The sequence below is a fragment of the Cydia pomonella genome, chromosome 4, assembly GCF_033807575.1.
Source record: "Cydia pomonella isolate Wapato2018A chromosome 4, ilCydPomo1, whole genome shotgun sequence".
NCBI lineage: Eukaryota > Metazoa > Arthropoda > Insecta > Lepidoptera > Tortricidae > Cydia > Cydia pomonella.
The window spans coordinates 26,043,287-26,066,013 of NC_084706.1; the positions used below are offsets into that span (position 1 = coordinate 26,043,287).

General features: G+C 37.7%; 2 protein-coding genes across 2 annotated transcripts in view; one reads left to right on the forward strand and one right to left on the reverse strand.

Moving 5' to 3' along the window:
• The window catches only part of LOC133517358 (exocyst complex component 7), a 46,179-nt gene extending 30,147 nt beyond the window's left edge, over positions 1 to 16,032 (forward strand). The window contains exons 14-16 of the mRNA XM_061850653.1: positions 8,816 to 8,909; positions 9,690 to 10,304; positions 15,921 to 16,032. Coding sequence (XP_061706637.1) covers positions 8,816 to 8,909; positions 9,690 to 10,028 — 433 coding nt within the window. The 3' untranslated portion in view covers positions 10,029 to 10,304; positions 15,921 to 16,032. The remainder of the gene's footprint in view (positions 1 to 8,815; positions 8,910 to 9,689; positions 10,305 to 15,920) is intronic.
• The window catches only part of LOC133517536 (uncharacterized), a 30,303-nt gene continuing 23,545 nt past the window's right edge, over positions 15,970 to 22,727 (reverse strand). The window contains exon 16 of the mRNA XM_061850860.1: positions 15,970 to 16,099. Coding sequence (XP_061706844.1) covers positions 16,061 to 16,099 — 39 coding nt within the window. The 3' untranslated portion in view covers positions 15,970 to 16,060. The remainder of the gene's footprint in view (positions 16,100 to 22,727) is intronic.

A 22,727-nucleotide genomic window follows, 5' to 3' on the forward strand; every position in this document is an offset into this window, starting at 1 on the left:
CGAAACCCAGAAAAGGTTATGACATTTTAGTCTCTAAATGTGATCGAATACATTAAAATCTTCCGGTTTCCTCATGTTACACCGTGTACAACATACATAGAAAACATCCATGACGTACATTGGCTACGAAGACTGCTTACCATCAGGCGGGCCGTATGCTTGTTTGTCACCGACGTAGTATTTAAAAAAAAATACAATATAATTTAGCAACTTAATTGAATAATTATCCTTTTGTAAATCCAGTATTATTAATTATAATAATTTTACAACTATTACTAGATTATCTGTGTCTTTGTACGTCATATTTTGAAGGGCTTTCCGGAGCGTTTCCTTACACTTTGTGTAGTTAAGTGTATACACCGTGGGCCAATTAAACCCGACAGATTTTAACCACGCATTCCTGAGGTCATAAGGAGCAAAAAATGTTATATGAGTTTTGGCCAAATTCGCCAAAAAAAATTTTTTTATTGCCGAAAAAAAATTTCCTTTTGCGTTTTCTGCACACGACACGTTATTTATTTTTACACCTTGGTAAAAAAAAATCATTACAACGAATAAGTAAAGTTTTTTTTTATTTATTTACGTTTAGTAGCAAATGTATACATTCGTACTGAACACTAATCAATATGTAAACAGGCCCTAAGGCAAGTGTATACGCTCGTAAGGGCGTTATAAGATAAAAACAAATTATTGATTATCTCCGAAATGGAGTTAATTAGAATACCGGTGTTTTTGAGAAAGTTACTTAATTTAAGCTCAGGAATGCACCCTTGAAATTAACGGAAATAAATAAAAAACACGGTGTATATTCCGTCGATTAATGAATAGATTTTGAATGTATTACATTTTGTTTAGATTTTTTTAAGAAAATTAATAACGACGAATGAAGAAAATATTTTTTGTCAACGTATTTTTGGGCTATTTTTACTGAAACGTTGGTAATTTGCAGCTGAGTAGTTTTTAATAACCGTTGTTGTGTCGGCTATTACGGAAATGGGCCGATAGTAAAGTTAGGTAGTGTTCAGGGTTTCCCGGCTCGCAAATCAAGAGGTGTCCAGGTTATCCCGGCCCATTTCAAGAGGAGTCCAGGGTTATCCCGGTCCACCATCATCATCATCGGAAGCAGAGCCAGCCATATGCACCAAATAAATTTATATTTGGTGTGTGTTGGTGTTTGGGAGTGTCAAGTTGTATGGTGGTAGTAGATACCCAACAAAACGATATTTTCCAAGCACCCGTAAGTACAAGATTAACGGATCATCTGATTTAGACAAATTTTGTGTGAAATGAAAGAAAACTACCTATTAGTGAACATTTAAAAAAGTAAAATAAAATAATATTAATAAAAAATCATTTCATTAAAAAAAATGTATACACTGGTATTTTCGTTCAGCACCATGTTCTTGCAATGAATGTCTTATACTCTGAAGAATGTCTACAAAACAGTATTTTATATTAACACCAATCATATTTCGCATAGTCTCCTGAAAATCGCGTCAATATCGGCTAAGCAGTTTTGGAGATATAAGTTTCAGAGGTTAGCTTATTATAACTTATACAAACACACACAAATTATTCTATATATAAGAACCCACGTTCTTATAGAATAGAGACAAGATATCCTTTGTATTTTCTAATGTATAATGCACTACTGTTCTATTACTGTGACCTATTTTTGTTTCGTACAATATAGTTTAAAGTGTTTATTACTTACACCATTAAAATAACAGTACCTGGGCGACCGAGCTTTGATCGGTTATAGCTATTTATTGTAATATGGTGGTGTATAGATGATAATCTTAACTACATATTTTTACTAAATTAAAGTTGTCTAAAACAATAAAAATTAAAAAAAAAAATATACATGAACATATAAAAAAAAAACAAAAGTTGGTCACCGGGTGAGATTCGAACCCGTAACACTCGTTTCTAGCCGTCCGCGTCTTAACCCGCTGGACCAGACGGACAGTGGCCGGCAACACGAAATTAGCGACCATATTCTGCGTCGAAAGAAAAACGCATGAAAACTCGAAAACACGCGTTTTCCCAAACATAAGACTAATCTAGATCGATTGTATACCCCCAAAAACCCCCATATACCAAATTTCAGCGAAATCGTTAGAGCCGATTCCGAGATCACAGAAATATATATATATAAAAGAATTGCTCGTTTAAAGGTATAAGATTAGAATGCTGGATGTTTTGCTAAAAAGTTAATTGTTTTAGCACAGCTCGTAATATACAGTAAAACAATCAAGTGCAGACTGATCATTATCAATTTCACCGCTTTGTCACCATGGCAAAATTTTTGCATCGGTCATATCTGTCTGCTTACTTTAGCGGATAGACTCCCTTGCTCAACGAACATGATTTCAAAAAGGTAGCCCGAAAGTGTAGAAAAGTACTCTAGACATAAAATTGCGGCACTTTAGGTGTTTCAGATTGATAAGCCACTTTTTATTAAATTGTGCGACTCTGATTCGGAGCTCTGCCCTTTTGTCGCGATCATCGAATTTTTCGAAAACTTGCATATTGCCTCTTAGTAACCGTCTTCCCTTTTGATGGTTGTCGTATGTTTCTAAAGTAATGTTGAAAGGACTGGAGGTTGCGTACGGTAGCACTGGTTCGCTGCATTTTGTGATATTTATAATATCAACCCTTACATGTTTGGACGAACTTGAGTCGAAGCGCGCTTTAAATATTAAAACCACATATATTAACATTTTGGGCGTTGCACCGTGTATGATAAAATAAAATATGAATAAGTAAATGTGAGTTTTAGATGTAATGGCGACTAAATAATGATGGGTTATGAAATGAAATATAGGTAATCACTTAAAATGTATTAATTTATAGGGAACATTGAAATGATGCTGAACTATAATTTGCATTTGAGTAGTTTTTAATAGTGTTATTCAATGTTGAGTGGTAGTTATGTAATTTAGTATATTTAGATATCTAAAAAAGTCATTAAGGCTATAATTGCTGAACGTTATGTACGTTTTAGACGGTAATGCTTATTTTATAATAACTGGAAGGATTTTGTATCGAACTAAACTGTTATGTTCAACAAAACCGACTATTTTTTTAATCAACTATTGTTTTTGTTTCCACTACCCAAAGGTTGCCTGGAAGAGATCGCTCTTTAGCGATAAGACCGCCTGTTGTCTGCCTCTATCACTAATCATTTGTTTTTCTTTAAGCTGTATCTTTTACTGAAGAGTATTCTATTTATCTATTTTCAATCGAATGCTACGATGATTCGAAGCGCGTTAATAGTATTTTATGCAACAGTTGTATAAGAATGGTCAAAAAAGGCGAGTGGCGTGAGTTACAATGTGAGCCGGAGCCGAAGGCGTAGGCGAACATTGTAAAGGAATACGCCACGAGCATTTTTTGACCTACTTATACAACGTTGCATACAATATCTTTCCTACGAGTCAACAAAAATAAATATTAATTTAGGTAAATAAAGCAAAAGTATATAGCCAAGACGCGCGAGCATACCTTGTAACGCGCCCAGCCCGCCCCGGGCCGCGGCCGGCCGGTCAGCGATACCTCGTAACTCATGAGGCCCTAGTACTTGCTAAATTAAATTTTTGTACAGTTTTTTCTCAATTTTGGCCACCGTAGCCTACGGAGACTAACAAGCACCGCTAAGCTGTCTTCGTAGTCTATGGGTGTTGCTATATTAAGGGTGTCACATGCGTGTTTCTGACTTATGAAGTAATTATTTTTACTATGCAACCAAATTAATATTTTGTAAGTTGGCAGTAATGCACTTAGTTTAAAACTGTATTCGTTTTGGTTTCGTTAGGTTGGTAGCCATTAATCGCAGTAACGTTATAGCGATTAAAAGCACAAGAGCTTTTATGAGGAATAGACAATATAGACTTTTCTTGAAACCTTTTATGTATGTTCTTATATTCGTGTTAATGAATGCATAAATGACAGATAACAGTAGAGGAGTAGGAAAAAATATTAAAACCACGAATATTATCATTTTGTGCGTTGTTCCGGATATGTAATATAGATATTTGCAGGCTAGCTAATGTGAGTCGTAGATGGAATAGCACCAACTGACGACTAAATAATGATGCATACTTGATGGGTAATTTTTTTTTATTTTATACTACGTCGGTGGCAAACAAGCATACGGCCTGCCTGATGGTAAGCAGTATCCGTAGCCTATGTACGCCTGCAACTTCAGAGGAGTTACATGCGCGTTGCCGACCCTAACCCCCTCCCACCCTCTTTGAGCTCTAAAAAATGAAATATAATTACAGTAGCGACCAAAAGTATTTTGACAATGACAGAATCTTTGGTGTAGTATGTTTTAATGTGTATTTGGGCACAAACGGTACATATTTCTTATATATATATAATTCATTAATCAATGCAGAGGCCACCACTTAGTAGCTCATTAAAGAAAAACAAAGTGCGGGATAAATAAACTTAAAAATAACAACATTCGAATTAGGACCAGGGCTTAATTAATGAAGATGTAACTATTTGTATTTGACGTTTAAATTTAGTCAATGAGTCATTAAATATATCAGTTTTTGAAAAAATATCATTGTTAAATCTGCATGCTCTTATCAAAAAGGAGTTTTATTTGTATATAGTATGATACATATTAGTTTTTCAAATTAATTTTAGCTAAGGTAATTAATGGCTTAAAACCTCCTTGAAACACACAAAAAGTTTCATTTCGTTGAATGAAAATATAAACAAGGGCCTATTTTAGATTTAAGCTAGTTATTCATAGTAATACCTCTGTATACAAGGTGGCCAAAAAATATGTGCATTCCCGTAGCCAGGAAGGTCTTGGGATTATACTGAGCAACTTTTACTATGGGACCAACCCCAAAAAAAAATTTACCCTCCCATAGATAATGGACCAGCTAAAATATATGAAACAGCCAAAATTTTTTTTCGAGATTACGGGGTTGATCCCATTCGAGATGTCAGTTTGTCATTTGTCATTTCCTTTCCTTACAGTTACATTTTCTTAAAAAAAAAAAACATAATTTATTCATTCTGTATTTTAGCACAGCTCGTAATATAAAGTAAAACAATCAAGTGCAAACTTATCATTATCAATTTCAAACTCAGCCACATATACGCCTTTTTCCTTCTTTGTCACCATGGCAAAAAACTTTTTATCGAACATATCTATATCTACTTCCTTTAGCGGATAGACTCCCTTGCTCATCGAACATGACTTCAAAAAAGGTATCCCGAAAGTGTAGAAAATTAATCTAGTCATAAAAGTGCGGCACTTGAGGTGTTTCATATTGATAAGCCACTTTTTATTAAATTGTGCGACTCTGATTCGGAGCTCTGCCCTTTTGTCGCGATCATCGAATTTTTCGAAAACTTGCATATTGCCTCTTAGTAACCGTCTTCCCTTTTGATGGTTGTCGTATGTTTCTAAAGTAATGTTGAAAGGACTGGAGGTTGCGTACGGTAGCACTGGTTCGCTGCATTTTGTGATATTTATAATATCAACACTTCCATGCTTGGACGAACTTGATTCGAAGCGCGCTAAAAATATTAAAACCGTGTATATTAACATTTCGGGCGTTGTACCGTATATAATAAACTAAAATAATAACGGAAATGTGAGTTTTACATGTAATAGCCAACTGGCTACTAAATATTGATGCGGATTTGATGGAGTATGGTATAAAATATAATCACTTAAAATGTAAATCTAATCTAATTTATAGAAAACATTGTAATTTTGTCGGAATATGATTTGCATTTGAGTAGTTTTTAATGATCTAATGTTAGTCTATGTTGGGTGATATGTAATTTAGTATATTTAGAAATCCACTAACCTCCAGCCATTATGAGTATTATGAATATAATTGCTGGACTTTGTGTTAGTATTTGCATCAATATTGCTCATTTGAAATAACTGAAAATGCAAAAATATGTATATGTAACTATTACGTACGTGTCCTGATATGGATAGGTACTTTTTCTAGCATTGAACGTCTGTCTAAGTCTGCACTTGGTAGCCCCACTATATGTACCTATACATCAAAACGTTTGAAGATAACCGCCTCACAAGCTTAGACAGAAAACGCCTTACAAAAGAGACCTAAGCCCGTGACCATGACCACGTGACTTAACATGAGCTTAAAACCATGTAGTTGTAGGTACGGTCTACGCAGCTGGCCAACTTTATTGTCGCTCGTCCAATAGAGTACCGTCAACCAGAGTGAATTGGGACGGCTGGGGTGAATAGGGACAAAATTTAAAATGTGATTTACCTGACAATTTAGTAAAAATTACCCATACGAATTGTATCATTTGATTGAAAATAGATAGAATACTCTTGAGTAAAAGATACATCTTTAAGAAAAACAAATGATTTGTGATAGAGGCAGACAACAGGCGGTCTTATCGCTAAAGAGCGATCGCTTCCAGACAACCTTTGGGTAGCAAAACCAATAATTGATTAAAAAAATTGTTGATATTGAAAATAATAGTTTATTTTGATACAATTCATTTCTTCAATTTATTATAAAATCAGTGATAGCGCCTAAAACGTCCATAAAGTTCAGAAATTATAGTCTTAATGGCTGAAGGTAGGTAGATATCTAAATATACTAAATTACATAACAATCACCCAACATTGAATAACACTATTAAAAACTACTCAAATACAAATCATAGTTCAGCATCATTTCAATGTCTCCTATAAATTAATACATTTTAAGTGATTACCTATATTTCATTTCATAACCCATTATTATTTAGTCGCCATTACATCTAAAACTCACATTTTCTTATTAATAATTTATTCTATCATACACGGTGCCGCGCCCAAAATGTTAATATACGCGGTTTTAATATTTTCAGCGCGCTTCGAATCAAGTTCGTCCAAACACGTAAGGGTTGATATTATAAATATCACAAAATGCAGCGAACCAGTGCTACCGTACGCAACCTCCAGTCCTTTCAACATTACTGTAGAAACATACTACAACAATCAAAAAGGAAGACTGCTACTAAGAGGCAATGTGCAAGTTTTTGAAGAATTCGATGATCGCGACAAAAGTGCAGAGTTCCGAATGAGATTTGCACAAGTTAATAACAAGTGGCTTATCAATATGAAACACCTCAAATGCCGCAATTTTATGTCTAGAGTACTTTTCTACACTTTCGGGCTACCTTTTTTGAAATCATGTTCGATGAGCAAGGGATTCTATCCGTTAAAGGAAGTCGATATTGATATGATCGATAAAAAGTTTTTCGCAATGGTGATAAAAAAGCGTACAGGCATATATGTGGTTGAACTAGAAATTGATAATGATAAGTTTGCACTTGATTGTTTTACTGTATATTTCGAGCTGTGCTAAAATACAGATTGAATAAATGATATATTTTTTAAGAATACTTTTTACCTACTCCAACGTCACTTCCATCTGTCATCAAAATAATCTGTGAAAACTTGTCAAAAAACTGTTTAAGACATAGTATATATAAGTTAGGTACTCCATGGTTTACGGTTTTGTGCTAGTGCTGCCTCTGGCGACAGAACATGGCAGTATTACTCCCTGCGACTTAGTTGTCGGTGCATCTGGGGGCACGGTAGTGCCCCCGCCAATACGAGCAAAGCGAAGCACAAGGGCACTAACTACCTTTTCTCGCTAAGCTTCGTCGTTTTTTTGAACTCTCATAACTTGGGTTTGGATTATACCACATAAACAAAATTTCCGGGATATAATGTCAATAGTGGACTTATTAATCATAAAAAAATCAATTCCATAGCTCTAAAAAAACGACGAGGAGACTGATGCAGCATTTCAGGAATGTTGAAAATACCTGGCTACGTCAGTTCCCAAATAGATCGAGGAAGATTGCAACGGCGACGTGCTGGCGTTTTGGTCCGCCATTTGTACTTATTTTTACTGTACAATAAAGCTTAAATAAATAAATAAATATTTGACACATATGTAAATGAAATATTATGGTACCATCGAGCTGATCTGATGGAGACAGGAGGTGGCCATGGGAACTCGGAGATCAAACAACGTAACCTAATTGTGTTTAGGTTTGTTTCGACGAGTATTAAGTATTAGTTGCCTGTGGAAAGAAAAGTACAGCTATAAATAATTGTATGAAAAATTAAATTTTTGTCAAAAAACTTATGTCAATAAAGATAGTTTATTATTCAAGTAGGCATATTACAATGCGCTTATGAACGTCAAATAAAGCTACACCGGCTCTAACCCTACACCTCTGACCCGAGAAGATTTAAATCCCCCCTCAATCGGAGGATATGGACCGGCAAGAAACTCGGCGGGACACATCTTAACATGCTTTAAGAAAAAAAGTACAATTTAGATTACTATAGAAATCATACATGTCTTTAGTTTCGATACCTATACAGTAATTATTATATGTCCCGTTTGCAGTTGGACCAAGCTGTTGGCCCACACGGGGTTGGAAGAGGCTCCGCCGGCCAAGCTGCGTGACCGCGACCGGCAGCTCCTCAAGGACAAGTTCGCGGTAAGTTGCTCCTGTTCTTATATCACGTTTGCAGTTGGACCAAGCTGTTGGCCCACACGGTGTTGGAAGAGGCCCCGCCGGCCAAGCTGCGTGACCGCGACCGGCAGCTCCTCAAGGACAAGTTCGCGGTAAGTTGCTCCTGGTCTTATATCACGTTTGCAGTTGGAACAAGCTGTTGGCTCACAAGGTGTTGGAAGAGGCTCCCCGGCCAAGCTGCGTGACCGCGACCGGCAGCTCCTCAAGGACAAGTTCGCGGTAAGTTGCTCCTGGTCTTATATCACGTTTGCAGTTGGAACAAGCTGTTGGCCCACACGGTGTTGGAAGAGGCTCCGCCGGCCAAGCTGCGTGACCGCGACCGGCAGCTCCTCAAGGACAAGTTCGCGGTAAGTTGCTCCTGTTCTTATATCACGTTTGCAGTTGGAACAAGCTGTTGGCCCACACGGTGTTGGAAGAGGCCCCGCCGGCCAAGCTGCGTGACCGCGACCGGCAGCTCCTCAAGGACAAGTTCGCGGTAAGTTGCTGCTCTCACTTCGTTTAAGTACTTTTTACCAGAGACTGGGAGACTGAGAGAAGATCAGAAGACTGACAAACCGTATAAAACACTGCGAGAATCTTCATTATTGACGGCACTAAATATTATTTTTACATTTTAATTAGCTGGGCACTGTTGGTTATCTTTTATTTTCTGCCTCTACTTTCTAACCTATACTATGTATCTTTAGGTATTTAAATAAAAGTAAACAAAATCTACCCTCAAATGGTTCCTTAAGCCAGTTGAGGGTAGATGAAAACATTACATGATCAACTAATGTAGGTTAAAGTCAGTTTGTTCAGTGACAGATCCAGGCGGTTTTGTATTTGGCTGGTTAACCAATAAATGTTATAACTACCCGAAAATGTACAAATTGTTTGTTTACTTTTATTGAAGTACCTAGATATACATATATAGGCGGGGAATAAAACCCGACTAAATTACCTAGGTTGTTTTTGGTACGTTGTCCGCAATTTGTACGTGTTTTTAATTTCGTCGCATATATGTTCTGTTCCTCACGCGCGCCCACGTGTATCAACTCTATGGTACCTATACTTATTTTACCGCCCAAAAATCAAAACAACTAGAGGTTATGTTTTTTCGGTAAAAAAATACTTTCTACCTATTCCAGTCATTCAACCGTGAATGGGAGGAGTGCACCAAAGCGCAGCGCAGCTACAGCGTGCCCGACCCGGAACTACGGGAGGCTCTCAAACGAGACAACAAGGAGACTATACTGCCGCCGTACACCAAGTTTTATGATACTTACGGCTCCCTGCCGTTCTCGAAGAACCCGGATAAATACGTCAAGTACTCTCCCGTACAGGTAACTACACTTCTGTTACTAGGAGTATACGAGACAACAAGGAGACTATACTACCGCCGTACACCAAGTTTTATGATACTTACGGCTCCCTGCCGTTCTCGAAGAACCCGGATAAATACGTCAAGTACTCTCCCGTACAGGTAACTACACTTCTGTTACTAGGAGTATACGAGACAACAAGGAGACTATACTACCGCCGTACACCAAGTTTTATGATACTTACGGCTCCCTGCCGTTCTCGAAGAACCCGGATAAATACGTCAAGTACTCTCCCGTACAGGTAACTACACTTCTGTTACTAGGAGTATACGAGACAACAAGGAGACTATACTACCGCCGTACACCAAGTTTTATGATACTTACGGCTCCCTGCCGTTCTCGAAGAACCCGGATAAATACGTCAAGTGCTCTCCCGTACAGGTAACTACACTTCTGTTACTAGGAGTATACGAGACAACAAGGAGACTATACTACCGCCGTACACCAAGTTTTATGATACTTACGGCTCCCGTTCTCAAGAAAATACGTCAAATTGGCTCTGTAATTCTATTGGAAGTTCTAGATATACAGGATGATTTTTGGGTCGTGCTCCAGAATCACTTTTTCTGACTCTGTAAATGATCCACATTATCATATAGTAGTATTTGGTTAAACGATAATTAGTTTATTTTTTCTTATTTTTCAGGTAAAATTAATTTTATACTAAGAAATCATGGTCACCCTATGAGTTTTGACATACGCTGTAAGGAAAGCGACAAGACGTCACATTGAACAGGGTGACCAAATTGTATGCAAAAAAGTTTTTTTTTCTACTTTTCATCTGAAAAATAATCATCATTATTGGTGATAATAAATAATTAGCAACATCATTCAGCTCATCTTTGAATTCTGTATGATGTCTTGTTGTCTTGCTCCACGACCCCGAAATCACCCTGTATATAGCGCTGTTGGTTTTCCATATACTAAAATAAAATAAATAATAATACACTCCCGTACAGGGAACTATATGTATGTCTACACTTCTGAGGAGATAAAACAATAGTCTATTTTTTAACTATAATGTACTATGCCATACATTTTCTATGCAGAAATGAGCGTTCCATACTATTTCCTATGGACAAGTACTTCATAGTAAAAAACGGACCATTAGAAAGATTGAGCTGCGCGTGACGCTCGAGCGTTTTATTCTATTTTTGGCCACGTTTGCTGTCAACATATTTAATTTAGGTGCATGTATTGCGGTGAATTATGTTCACAAATTGTTCTTTGTAATAAGGTTGATAGTTGTATGTAGGGATTTTTCTTAAGAGATAGACGTGTGCACTGTTTGAAGATTTATTTGCGACTGGATTTTGACACATACATGCATACATTAATACATTCACTCACACATGCTAAAAACGCATCTAACATACCGCCCACCAAAAGGGCATCGACCTTTTTTTAAGCTACATAGGTATAGATACAACTCATCTACAAAATTGTACATAGTATTTTACTATAACAAATTGTATGATTAACTACATAAATGCATGCAATTGCATTGACAAACTATAGCACTATGTATAGTAAGGAAAGCAAGTATGAGAGAGTATTACATAACAACACGTCAGCAAGTTAGGTCAAATTCAATTACTAAAAGTTATAGAAATATTTAAGTATTTAGTTAGTTAGTTACAAAAACAAAGTAGAAGATTTGAAACATAGTTACGTGCAAAATTAATTTAATTTGGAGCATTAGGTAAATTACGATTCTGTATCAACAGGCTTAAGACACAATTTAGTAATAGTTATTTTTATAGTTGAATCACCAGTTTTAATACAGTATACTCGTAGGTACATGGGTTAAGTTATCAGCGCCGGCGTGTTTATCCATTATGCGTCCAAGTCCAAGCTGCCGTTTCCCAGGAGTATACCATTTCTAGGTGTTATAGCCTTGGCGGTCATGAATATGAAAATTGCTATGTAGGCCTTACATGTTTTAGCACCTCGACCTTTAGACACAAAACATTGATAAAGACCGGCAAAATCAACACCGCTATTCAAAAAAGGTTTAGCAGGTGTTACTCTTTGTTTAGGCAAATCTCCCATCAGCTGATCTGTAGTAATAGCGTTATGTCTTGCACATTTGAGGCATTTTCTGAGGTAAGTTGTTAGTAATCCCTTAACTCTTAGGATCCAGTACTTCGTCCTTATATAATTCAGTGTCAGCTGGTATCGCCCATGTAATGTTCTTCGGTAAGCGGCGTGCATGATGAGATTTATGAGGTATGTCAGGTGACAATTCCCTATAATTATAGGATGATTTCGTGCTTCATCTAACTCAGAATGGCACAATCTACCGCCCACCCTGAGGATATCGTTAGCGCCAAGGTAAGGATTTAAAGTTCTTAGTTTGCTCTTAATGCTCACTCTTTTCCTTGTTTTTAAGCTGTCTATATCTTCATTAAAATATTCTGCTTGCACAGCTTTTATACCTACTAATATTGCCTTCTCTAATTCTTGTGTTGTTATTATCTTTTCCGTCTTTGTGTTTTTCTCTTTCAGGTACGTCATGAATCTTCTGGCGTAAGCGATGGACTTCAGTAAATCAGGTAAAGTATCATATTTTTCAAACTTCTCAGGTAACATTTTACAGACTTCTGTATTTTCATTTCTATTTAGGTTAATCTTTTTCATTGCCAGGTCTGTCTCTTTTATGATTGGATGTTCTAACTTTATGTTTTTATGTTTCAGCCACTGCGTTCCATGCCACCAGCAGCGGTCGCAGATCTTCAATTCACTCAATGGCTTGCTTCTGGGTGAAATGTTAGCAGGGTTATCCGTAGTTCGAACGTGGTACCATTGGTTTGGAAGAGTCTCTTGTATAGTCACAACTGTATTTCTTACGAATGTTTGCCATTTTGCGGGATTTCCATGCAGCCAGGTCAACACCATTGTAGATTCTGTCCACGCGTACATCGTTCTGGTAAGTTCAAATTCTTTAAGGAAGTCAGTGCTATTGGAAGCCCATTTTTGGAGTGCAAACCCTTCCTTCCTCCAAATTTCAGTGATCTGCTTAGCAACATCTACAGCCTCTTGCGCTGTGTCTGGCCCGGTCATCAGGTCGTCCATGAAAAAATCTTCCCTTATGGTTTTTGATGCAAGCGGGTACTCCTTGCCTTCATCTTCTGGTACTTGATGGAGTGTCTTGATAGCAAGATTAGGCGCAGAAGTAGTGCCAAAAGTTACACGAAGCAATCGATATTGCTTATCAGAATCGCTTGTCTTTGTTGTTTCCCTTTCTTCCTTAATCACAGCGTGATAGGGTATATATACTTCATCATTGTTAACTTCTTCTTCAGGAACTTCTTCAATGTCGTTTAGATTCATGTATTCTTCTATAGCTTTAACATACTCATTCTCTAGATTTGGATCTCTTATGAATGTTTTTTCTTGTTGTTTCAGTTTCAGCATGGCGATGTCTCTTGTTTGTCCTTTTGGAGATAGTGGTTCTTCTTTTTTGAATGGTAACGTTACTATGTATCTTCCTTCTTCGTTTCTTGTCTGCGTTTCCATGTAAATCATTGCACACCTTGCTTCTTCTCTTGTGTGACACTTCTTTGTATCTGTAGTATCTATCTCCCAAAATGCCTTTAACATGTCGTACACGTCGACCTGATGATGCATCACAACTATGTTTTCTTGTAAAGTGTCTGCTGTACCTTCTACGTCTCCGAATATTATCCAACCTAGGCTAGTTTCTTGGGCGCATGGAGTGCCAGGTGGACCTTTTTTAACCTTGCCTTCTAGTATTTGTGCATACACTTTTACACCAAGTAACATGTCTACTCGCCCTGGCTGGTGGAACTTAGGATCCGCCAGAGTGAGTCCTTGTATGTGTGACCAGGCTTGTGGGTCATACTTTATCTTCCTTGATGGTAGTTGTGATGTGAGCTTTGAGGGCATTATATAAGCTTTAACATCTAGCTGGAAACTGTCATCTTGATTTGATAATACTTGTACTTGTGTTACGCTGTTGATCTTCACCTGGAGGTCACCAACACCGGTAACAGTTCCTCTCACAGGTGACCTCTTGACTCGCAGCGCTTGTGCTGCGCGTTCGCTTAAAAAGCTTGATTCTGACCCTGGATCAATTAAACAACGAAGGGGAGTCACGTGACCTTCGTCGTCCCTTATGGATATCATTGCCGTTGCTAACATGCCTTTGGATTTCTTGCAGGCAAAGTTACACGAAATTTCCACCACTTCTACTTCTTCATCATTCTGCGGGTCTTCTTCGTGGTGTGTAAGCTGACTGTGGTGAGCTTGAGTTTTCACTGACTCCTCATTCTGCGCTTGGTGTATCATGGTGTGATGCCTCTTTTTGCATATACGACATGAAAAGGAAAGACGACATCGTGATGCAGAATGTCCAGGCAGGAGGCAGTTGAAACATAATTTAGTTTTCTTCACATAGTCGATTCTCTCCACAGGTGACATTTTCGTGAACTCTTGACAGTGACATAAAGTGTGTTCATCCCTACATAAAACACAGCTCTTCGATGTTGTTGATACGTGGTAAGACTTTTCCTTAATTGTTTTTGCTTCTTTAGGTATGGTAGCAGTGACAGGGTTAACCAGTTCTAGCGTGCGAAACTTCGACTCGAGATACTTTTTTAATTCAGTCCACTTGGGCAACTGGTCAGCATTCAAACTGTAGGCGTGTTCCTCCCAACCCTTATGAGTTTCGTTGTCGAGTCGATTCACCACCAGGTATATTATGAACGGATCCCACTCGTTTATATTCACTTGAAGATTTTGTAAATCATTCAAACATTGCGTCGTAGTATCCAGTAGATGTTTTATTTGAGTAGATGTTTGCGTAGTACTTTTCCTTTGATTAAACAATCTCTTCAAAAGGGAGTTCACAATTAACCTCTTATTACCATACCTTTGCTTTAAAGTCTCCCAGGCTAACTCATAATTTTGTTCTGTAATCGTAACATGCTTCAATAATGCAGCGGCTTCACCGGCGATACTTGACTTTAAATAGTGCAGTTTCTGAACCTTACTAAGACTCGTGTTGTTATGTACTAACGACGTAAACAAATCATGAAACGTCGGCCACTCTTCATAGTTATTAGAAAACACAGGTAAAACAATTGCAGGTAACTTCACATGTTGTTGTACAGCTTCAAACATCGTGATATCCAGCGAACTTGTTCCATGAACATGTGTGGGAGCGGCAGCAGCGAGCGCGTCCTTGATATCACCTTGTAAACATAGGTATAACTCCTCCACGACATAATATTCTTCCTTGAGAAAATACTGCATCTCGCCGCGCTCCTGCATCGTAGTATTCTGTACCAGCTGTTTATGCGCCGATGTAAACGTTTTCCAATAAGAGTCGATGCACTGTGCTCGAGATTCTAAGTAGCCTTTAGTTAAACGTTGTTTGGGACATTTCTTCAAATTAGTTTCAGTTTTCTTCAATAATACCGCTGTATCCTCCAAAACACGAATTAACTGTTCGTTAGTACTCATATTGCAGTATTTACTTGTTCATTCACGTAAACAACACGATAACACAACTTATTTATCTTCACTTTATTTAATTTGTCATAATTTCCTTATAGTTCGCAACTGCAGATAGTAAGTAGGCTCAGGAATGCGGTCCGTTATTGTTCTCGCCGGCCGACTGGACTTCGCTTATCTGGGTCCTCCATCCGGTTCGAAGGACCAAATGTTCTTTGTAATAAGGTTGATAGTTGTATGTAGGGATTTTTCTTAAGAGATAGACGTGTGCACTGTTTGAAGATTTATTTGCGACTGGATTTTGACACATACATGCATACATTAATACATTCACTCACACATGCTAAAAACGCATCTAACACAAATAAAATAAAAATACTGTTGTTTTTTTAATTGAACGTTAATATTTGTATTGTTTTCGTAAGCAACGACAATTGCCTCTACAAATAAATAATTTTTAGATTACAATATTTCTAATTTTGTTATTAATAGTCAAAATAATTTAAAATCTGTTTTCAGATAGCGACCCAGCTGGACGGGTATTTCGACGAAGCCGCTTAGACAACGCTTACAGTATTCCACTATATTTATTCCAATGATATTCAATAAAACGCCTTATTTAACATGTTAATTAGTATTTATTTTCATACAGCTTCATTTCATTCGGCTTTCTTGAGACCTCCACGTTTCTTCGGCCACTGTAACAATTATTATTAAATATAAAAAAAAAATGATACCTATCTATACCCTGTCCAATCTTTGAAAGAATAGTAAACGAGTAAGGACCAGTTTTATGAATGCTTTTGCGAGATAGTATAGTTCGTGTCATCCACGATGGTGCGCAGATTTGTCAAATCTAACCTTTAATAACATCACAATACGAGTCAAGGCTCGCGTTTTTGTGAATGGCATTAACTATTCAATATGTAAACACTAAGACAAATTCGTGTTTCGAATTTGAGAGCTAAATTAGCGCTGTACAGATTAGTTTTTTTTTTGTTTTCATTATGCGGCAACTCTTAATGGCAATTAATGGGTGACCACAAAAGCATGAAAATATTTAAATGTCAAATTTGGAGCACTTTTTTCTTAGACTTTAAGCTTCTACAAAAAGAGAAAACTCCAAATCGGGTCCAGCCGTTGCCGAGAAATCCGTGCACATGGGTTTGAACGAATTGAGAATCTCCTTTGAAATCTAAGTCTTTAAAAAGTATGTTAATAGGTAAACGTAGGTGTTCATATTAAGTATTATGGGATATTTGGGACAAGTCCAATTCGATCCTCCTGCGGCTCCTTAGCTCGATTTGGCATCCGGTATGTTCCCATCCGACAGAAAGCACAAACATGGCATGCATATAGCTTTTAGGTTTATAGGGAGCGTGCATGAACTGTAGGAGGCAGCACAGGAGCCGTCAGATTTTTGGCGCGAGGCGTAAATGTGATGTTCATTGTTCCGATGTGGCCCACAAGATGGGAGAACCTACTATGCACAAGAAAACACGTGACGTGTAAATGTAAATGTTTATTGTTCCGATTCAGGCCACAAGATGGCAGACCCTCCAACGCGCACGGTCCCTATAAGAATAAATAGAAGTATAAACATGTCGAAAAGTTATTGTTTTCCTCCCCTTCTTTTCATACAATGGCCAAAGTCAAATATTAATTTTTTTTTAAACACTGAATTTAGCATTTAGGCTAGGTTCACACGGCGTTAATTTTTCCCGTATACCGTATACGGGATTTTATCGAATACCGCAGTGACAGCAAAATTTGTATGGCTTCTTTCAAAATCGTTCACACGGCTAGACGGCTTTCCCGCATAGACGCCGTGTGAACGATTTTAAAAGAAGCCATGAATACAATGGTTTTATTGTTTGCTCCATGCGTATTTGCCCTTTTTGGTACAAATTAGTCGTTTTTCATATAAACTTATAAATCGCAAATATTATACGGAGAACTTAAGCATAATTTGAAAACTAGTCTTAAGAATACAGTTCCCAATACAATATTGTTGAGAATTTTATGGAGAATATACGTCCTCTGGACATTTTTATTGTAGCTTTCAGTTTTCATGAACATTAAAAAAACTAAAATTGGGGATATAAAAGTAGGGGGAGGGAGGAAATCAATAACTTCTCGACATGTTTCTACTTTCTTTTATTCTATACTCTGTATCGTTAGGTAGATATTTAAATAAAAGGAAACAAAATCTACCCTCCAATGGCTCCTTAAGCCATAATAGGTGAGGGTAGATGAAAACATTACATGATCAAATAATGTAGGTTAAAATTCTGACTTTAACCTATTTATTTGATCATGTAACGATCTGTCGTTCAGTGAAAGATCCAGGCAGTTTTGTATTTGGTTTGTTAACTAATAGGCGGGTCCACACAGCGAGCATACGCGCGAGGCAAGTGTAGACGTGCCTCGGCCGAGGCGACGCGCGCGTTTGCCTCGCCTGAGCGCGCCACCTCTGCCGAGGCACGTCTACACTGGGTTTGTGCGTGAGGAAATTGCCTCGAGCGTATGCTCGCTCTGTGTGGACCCGCCTAATGAATGTTATAACTACCCGAAAATTTACAAAGTGTTTGTATACTTTTATTTAAATACCTAAGGATACAGAGAATATATGCATGCCATGTTTCGTGCTTTCTGCCGGATGAGACCATAGTTGAGGCTAAGGAGCCGCACTATTCAGAGTGGAAAATTGAATGTAGATTGCCAAAGAAAACTTTGTAGCTACAGCAAATTTACTGTGGCCTTTGCTGTAAATTTACTGTATCTTTCGACGTGAAACAGGACTAAAACTTTAAGATGGCACCACTTTTTGATATTTAATAAATTTATCAGTGAGAATATATAGGATCAAAGTCAAATGGCGTTCTAAAAGTTTTAATCATGTGTCGAGTGATGGTCGTAAATTTACTGTGGCTACAAAATTTTCTTTGACAATCCACCTCTCTCTTCGGTATTAGACGACTTTATATATATAATATATACCAATGTCGTGGTCAGATCATAGAATTTGGTAATTTCATGTAATGCTATGTTAGAATTATTGTTCACTTCATGATATGGTTGGGTTGGGTTTGATTCATGATGTGGCCAACCGATCATTTCATGAAATGATTGCCACACCATGAAATAATCAATTCTAAGATCTGGCCACGACATATATAAATACTTAAATACCTTTATAGAAAACATCCATCGCTCAAGAACAAATATTTGTGATAAACACAAATAAATGTCCTCCACTGGGATTCGAACCCGGGATCTCTAGCATAGTAGGTAGTTTTACTACCAACTATGCTGGAATAGATTTTTAAAGATGCAGTTTTTAAACGAGGTGTTTACAATCAATACTTAATCGATTTACCGTTATACCACGAGACTGGAACGTGCGTCGATCACATTTTTCCTTTTTTTTTTAATGAATATATACATAAATATATATGAACCATCCAAGGCACCGGAACAGTCGTGCACGTCACGATATTTGCCCTTACCGGGACTTGAACCCGGGCCCGCAGCAGACAAGTTTCGAATTGAGTACCCAGTCGGGTACATGCTCGCCTCGTTAGTATGGGCGTTTTTTCACCGCGTTGTATACAACGTAGCAACATAGCCGTTTTAAGTTTAAAATGCATTTGAACAAGTGTACATATTAAGATCAGTTTGTTCTTGGTACCCGATTTTCTAATGGAAGAACGGGGTCTCTCGACCCATCTTTAAACTTAATGGGAGATTCCAGCCTTTTAACTTGTGTATTTTGTGTTAAACCAAATAAACATTTTGTATTTTTGGTAGACTACGTTCACAGAATATGTGATATTACACCGTGGGCCTCTATAACCCAACAGGCCACGTATTTCTGACGGTAATTTAAATAAGAAAATGTACATATCAACATTAGGCAACCTGGCGATTTAAGTTAATTTTAAATACAAAATAAATAAAATTAGTAAAAGGCACGTTAATAGGCGGGGACCACACAGAGCGAGCATACGCGCGAGGCAATTTCCTCACGCACAAACGACGACGGCGTGGCTCTGACGAGGCACGCCTACACTGGCCGGTTTGTGCGTGAGGAAATTGCCTCGCGCGTATGCTCGCTGTGTGGACCCGCCTAATAACAATTATCAACTGACGGCGAGTGGTCTGATGTGATGATTAGGATGGGTTTACGTATAGTGGAGTTATCAGGTGAACTTTTTTGGGCTGGTGGAGTGAAAAAAAATCCACTATACTTCGTTTGTTTTAGCAATAGAAAGAAGGTAAGCGATCTTGAGGTGTTTCTTTATTGAAAAACACTATTGAAAAATAAGTCATATCATTATTTATATTATTTTGGTTTCATAAGTAATAGTTACTATTTATTTATAAGCGTTTTTATTAAATCTGTAGATTGTTTACCCTTTTTCTAATGTTAAAATAAACGAAGTATAGTAATCGTCGAAAAATTCTCATGTCAAACCACAAGTAAGTGCGATCTCTAAATAGGTACCTAACCTAAGCTTGGTTATGGTCACGGCTTTTGACTCTTAGAGATCCTATATATCTCTAAGGATAATTTTATAAACCATAGTAATCTTTTAGTTCTAACACTTAGACACAAATATTAGAGAGTAAATATTTTTAGTTTTCTTTTCAATGTGTTTGTGTTTTTTTATGTGTGATCTCTCAGTAATCATAATACTTTAGTTTGAATTGATATTTGCAGTTACTTGTATTTTATAATTGTTGATATGCTCTTTTTTTCCTTATATGTAAATTCCATGTTGTCGTGTAACGCCCTTTAGGCCTATTTGAAGTCAGTATTGTGTACTATTTTTATCATTGCCACGTTTAAACTCGTGGTGAAAAAACGCCCTTAGAAACGAGTGCGAATGTCTTGCTGGAATACTTTACGTCCGTAGATCCCACTTCTGACAAGCGTCTCCTATGGACCCGCCTAGCGAGCCGTCACGCAACCCGACACGCGAGACACTATAGGTACCTTTTTCTGCCGTCCGCGTTTCTCCTCGTTCTATCAAATATATAAAACAAACACACATGTGAATATTCCGAGTCCGTGTACCTAAATCCTTGGTTTACCTTGACGCTGCTTTCGATATGTACGGCCATATCGCAGGCTATTGTGTTCACACTTACGTCCATACATTTGAGAAAGACAGAAGTTAACGGACTTTATTTTAAGATAGTGCCACAATCTTTTGTCATAATAAAAAATAGCTAGTTGATAAAAACGTATTGCTTAGTGGTCATGTCTGCCGAATGCCGGACGACTTGTGGGCCAAGATAACCACTGAGTGAGCCACGAGTCTAACCGAGGAGCCGGTAGACCTCGTCGGCGATGGCGGGTTAACTTGGACTCCTTTTTGAGAGGCGGGCCTTTGCCCAGCAGTGGGACACAGTGGGCTCTGAATAATAATAGTAATATTAGTAGCATAATAATTGAATGCATTCAAATTTGTCTAGCCTGGGCTTTGGGTTGATTTAGTTTTGAATAAATTCTGATACTCATTTTAATAATGATCTCTAAACTTTATATGCTATATTTTATAAGCTGTTACTTAAAATAGCCTTTTTTAGACTTCCCAATGAGTTAAAAAATGAGAGATTACTAATCTAACACCAAATTACGAGGCCCACCTTCTATGACTGAAATCTTATATCGTATGATTTAAACAAGTTAAATACTAGAATTAAAATTATTTATCTTTGTGACACTATCTTCGAAACCCCCGAAATATTGCAGTTTGCCATAATAAGTGACCTCTTTCTTGGATATGTTCGGATACTCATGAATATTGCTTACTGTAGCATAAACATTCAGACAGGAGGCGGTTCCACACAGAGCGAGCAGCTTTACGAGGAAATTTCCTCGCGCGGCAAACGCCCGGCCGCGAGCGCGCGTAACTTTTGCCTCACCTGAGCCAATTGCTCAACAAGATGGCGTCACTGAGTGACTGCAGCTGTTCAGGATGGCGCCGCACGTAATTACGCGTTTCTTTTATAAAACAAAATAAACCAATTCAAAAGAAAATTATGAAGGAAAGAAGGAAACGGCAATTGCGACACACGTTATTATTATTTCTAACGTTGTCATGTGACAACTTGTAACGTAATTACGAACAAAATAACCACGCGCACCAAATACAAACACGTCTACACTGGCGCGCGGAAAACGTCTAAGGCGCCTTTAAGCCGTCGAAAAACCGACACCGAGCGGCTTGGCCAAGGTCACGCTCGAGCGAGGAAAACGCGCGTCCCGCCTCGGCCGAGGCAGGCCTACACTGGCCGCTTTGTGCGCGAGGAAATTGCCTCGCACGTATGCTCGCTCTGTGTGGACCCGCCTAATAACTTGGATAGTGCCTCTACTATATGTTTTCTTATGCCTATCCGTGTTGCCAGTTTTTAATATACCAATTGTAAATTAGTTTCAGTCACTAGAACTAGTATGGTATATTGGAATGTTTTGTTTTGGGATACTTAAAATAAATAAAAAATTAACCACAATGTTTTATATGATCTGATTTGCCAGCCAAAACGACTTTGAAGTTATTATTGAATTTTGATTCCCATAAGCAATATCCAGGGGTATCCGATCTCGCTTCGAGTATAAACTAGGGTACCCGCGTAGTTCGCTTTGGGACAGACAGACCGAATCAGGGCCCCAGGGGGATACTTACTTTATGCTTATTAGGGCACTTTAGGAAAACTTTTTTAGATATAACTAATTGATATACAGCGTGTATTTTCTATACAATCACATATTCTAAGGGTAGGCAATAAACGCCCAAATAAATTAACTATCATGTTTTACATAAAATAATGCCTTTAAGTTTTCCTTAAGATTAAACAACTTTCGCTCGATAGAAAAAAAAACACGAACATAGGTCTAAAATTTTTGCTCAAAATACGCAAAACTACTAAAAGTAAGCGAATTGCTTTTAAAAATACGCAATTTTATTTTTGATCGAACTCATCAATATTATTTTATTTTTGTTAAACATTACAAAAAAATAACAATTTAATATCAATTATATCCATGACGCACGGCTCAGTGCTTAGCGAGCTGCGCTGCGACCTGAACGCACGGCGTCTTAAATTTCTTTTAAATTCAATTTGAGGTTGTGCAGTCGCGTTCATAAATATGTATATATTTCTTAACCTTAATCCATTGCAATAAGGTAAAAAATGTATACATATTTATGAACTCGACTGTATTAAAAATACACGTTGTATAGATTGACTGTAAGCTAACTCGGCGCCGAATGTGTGGAAGTGCCGCCATAATCATCTAATACCTACGATAGTACG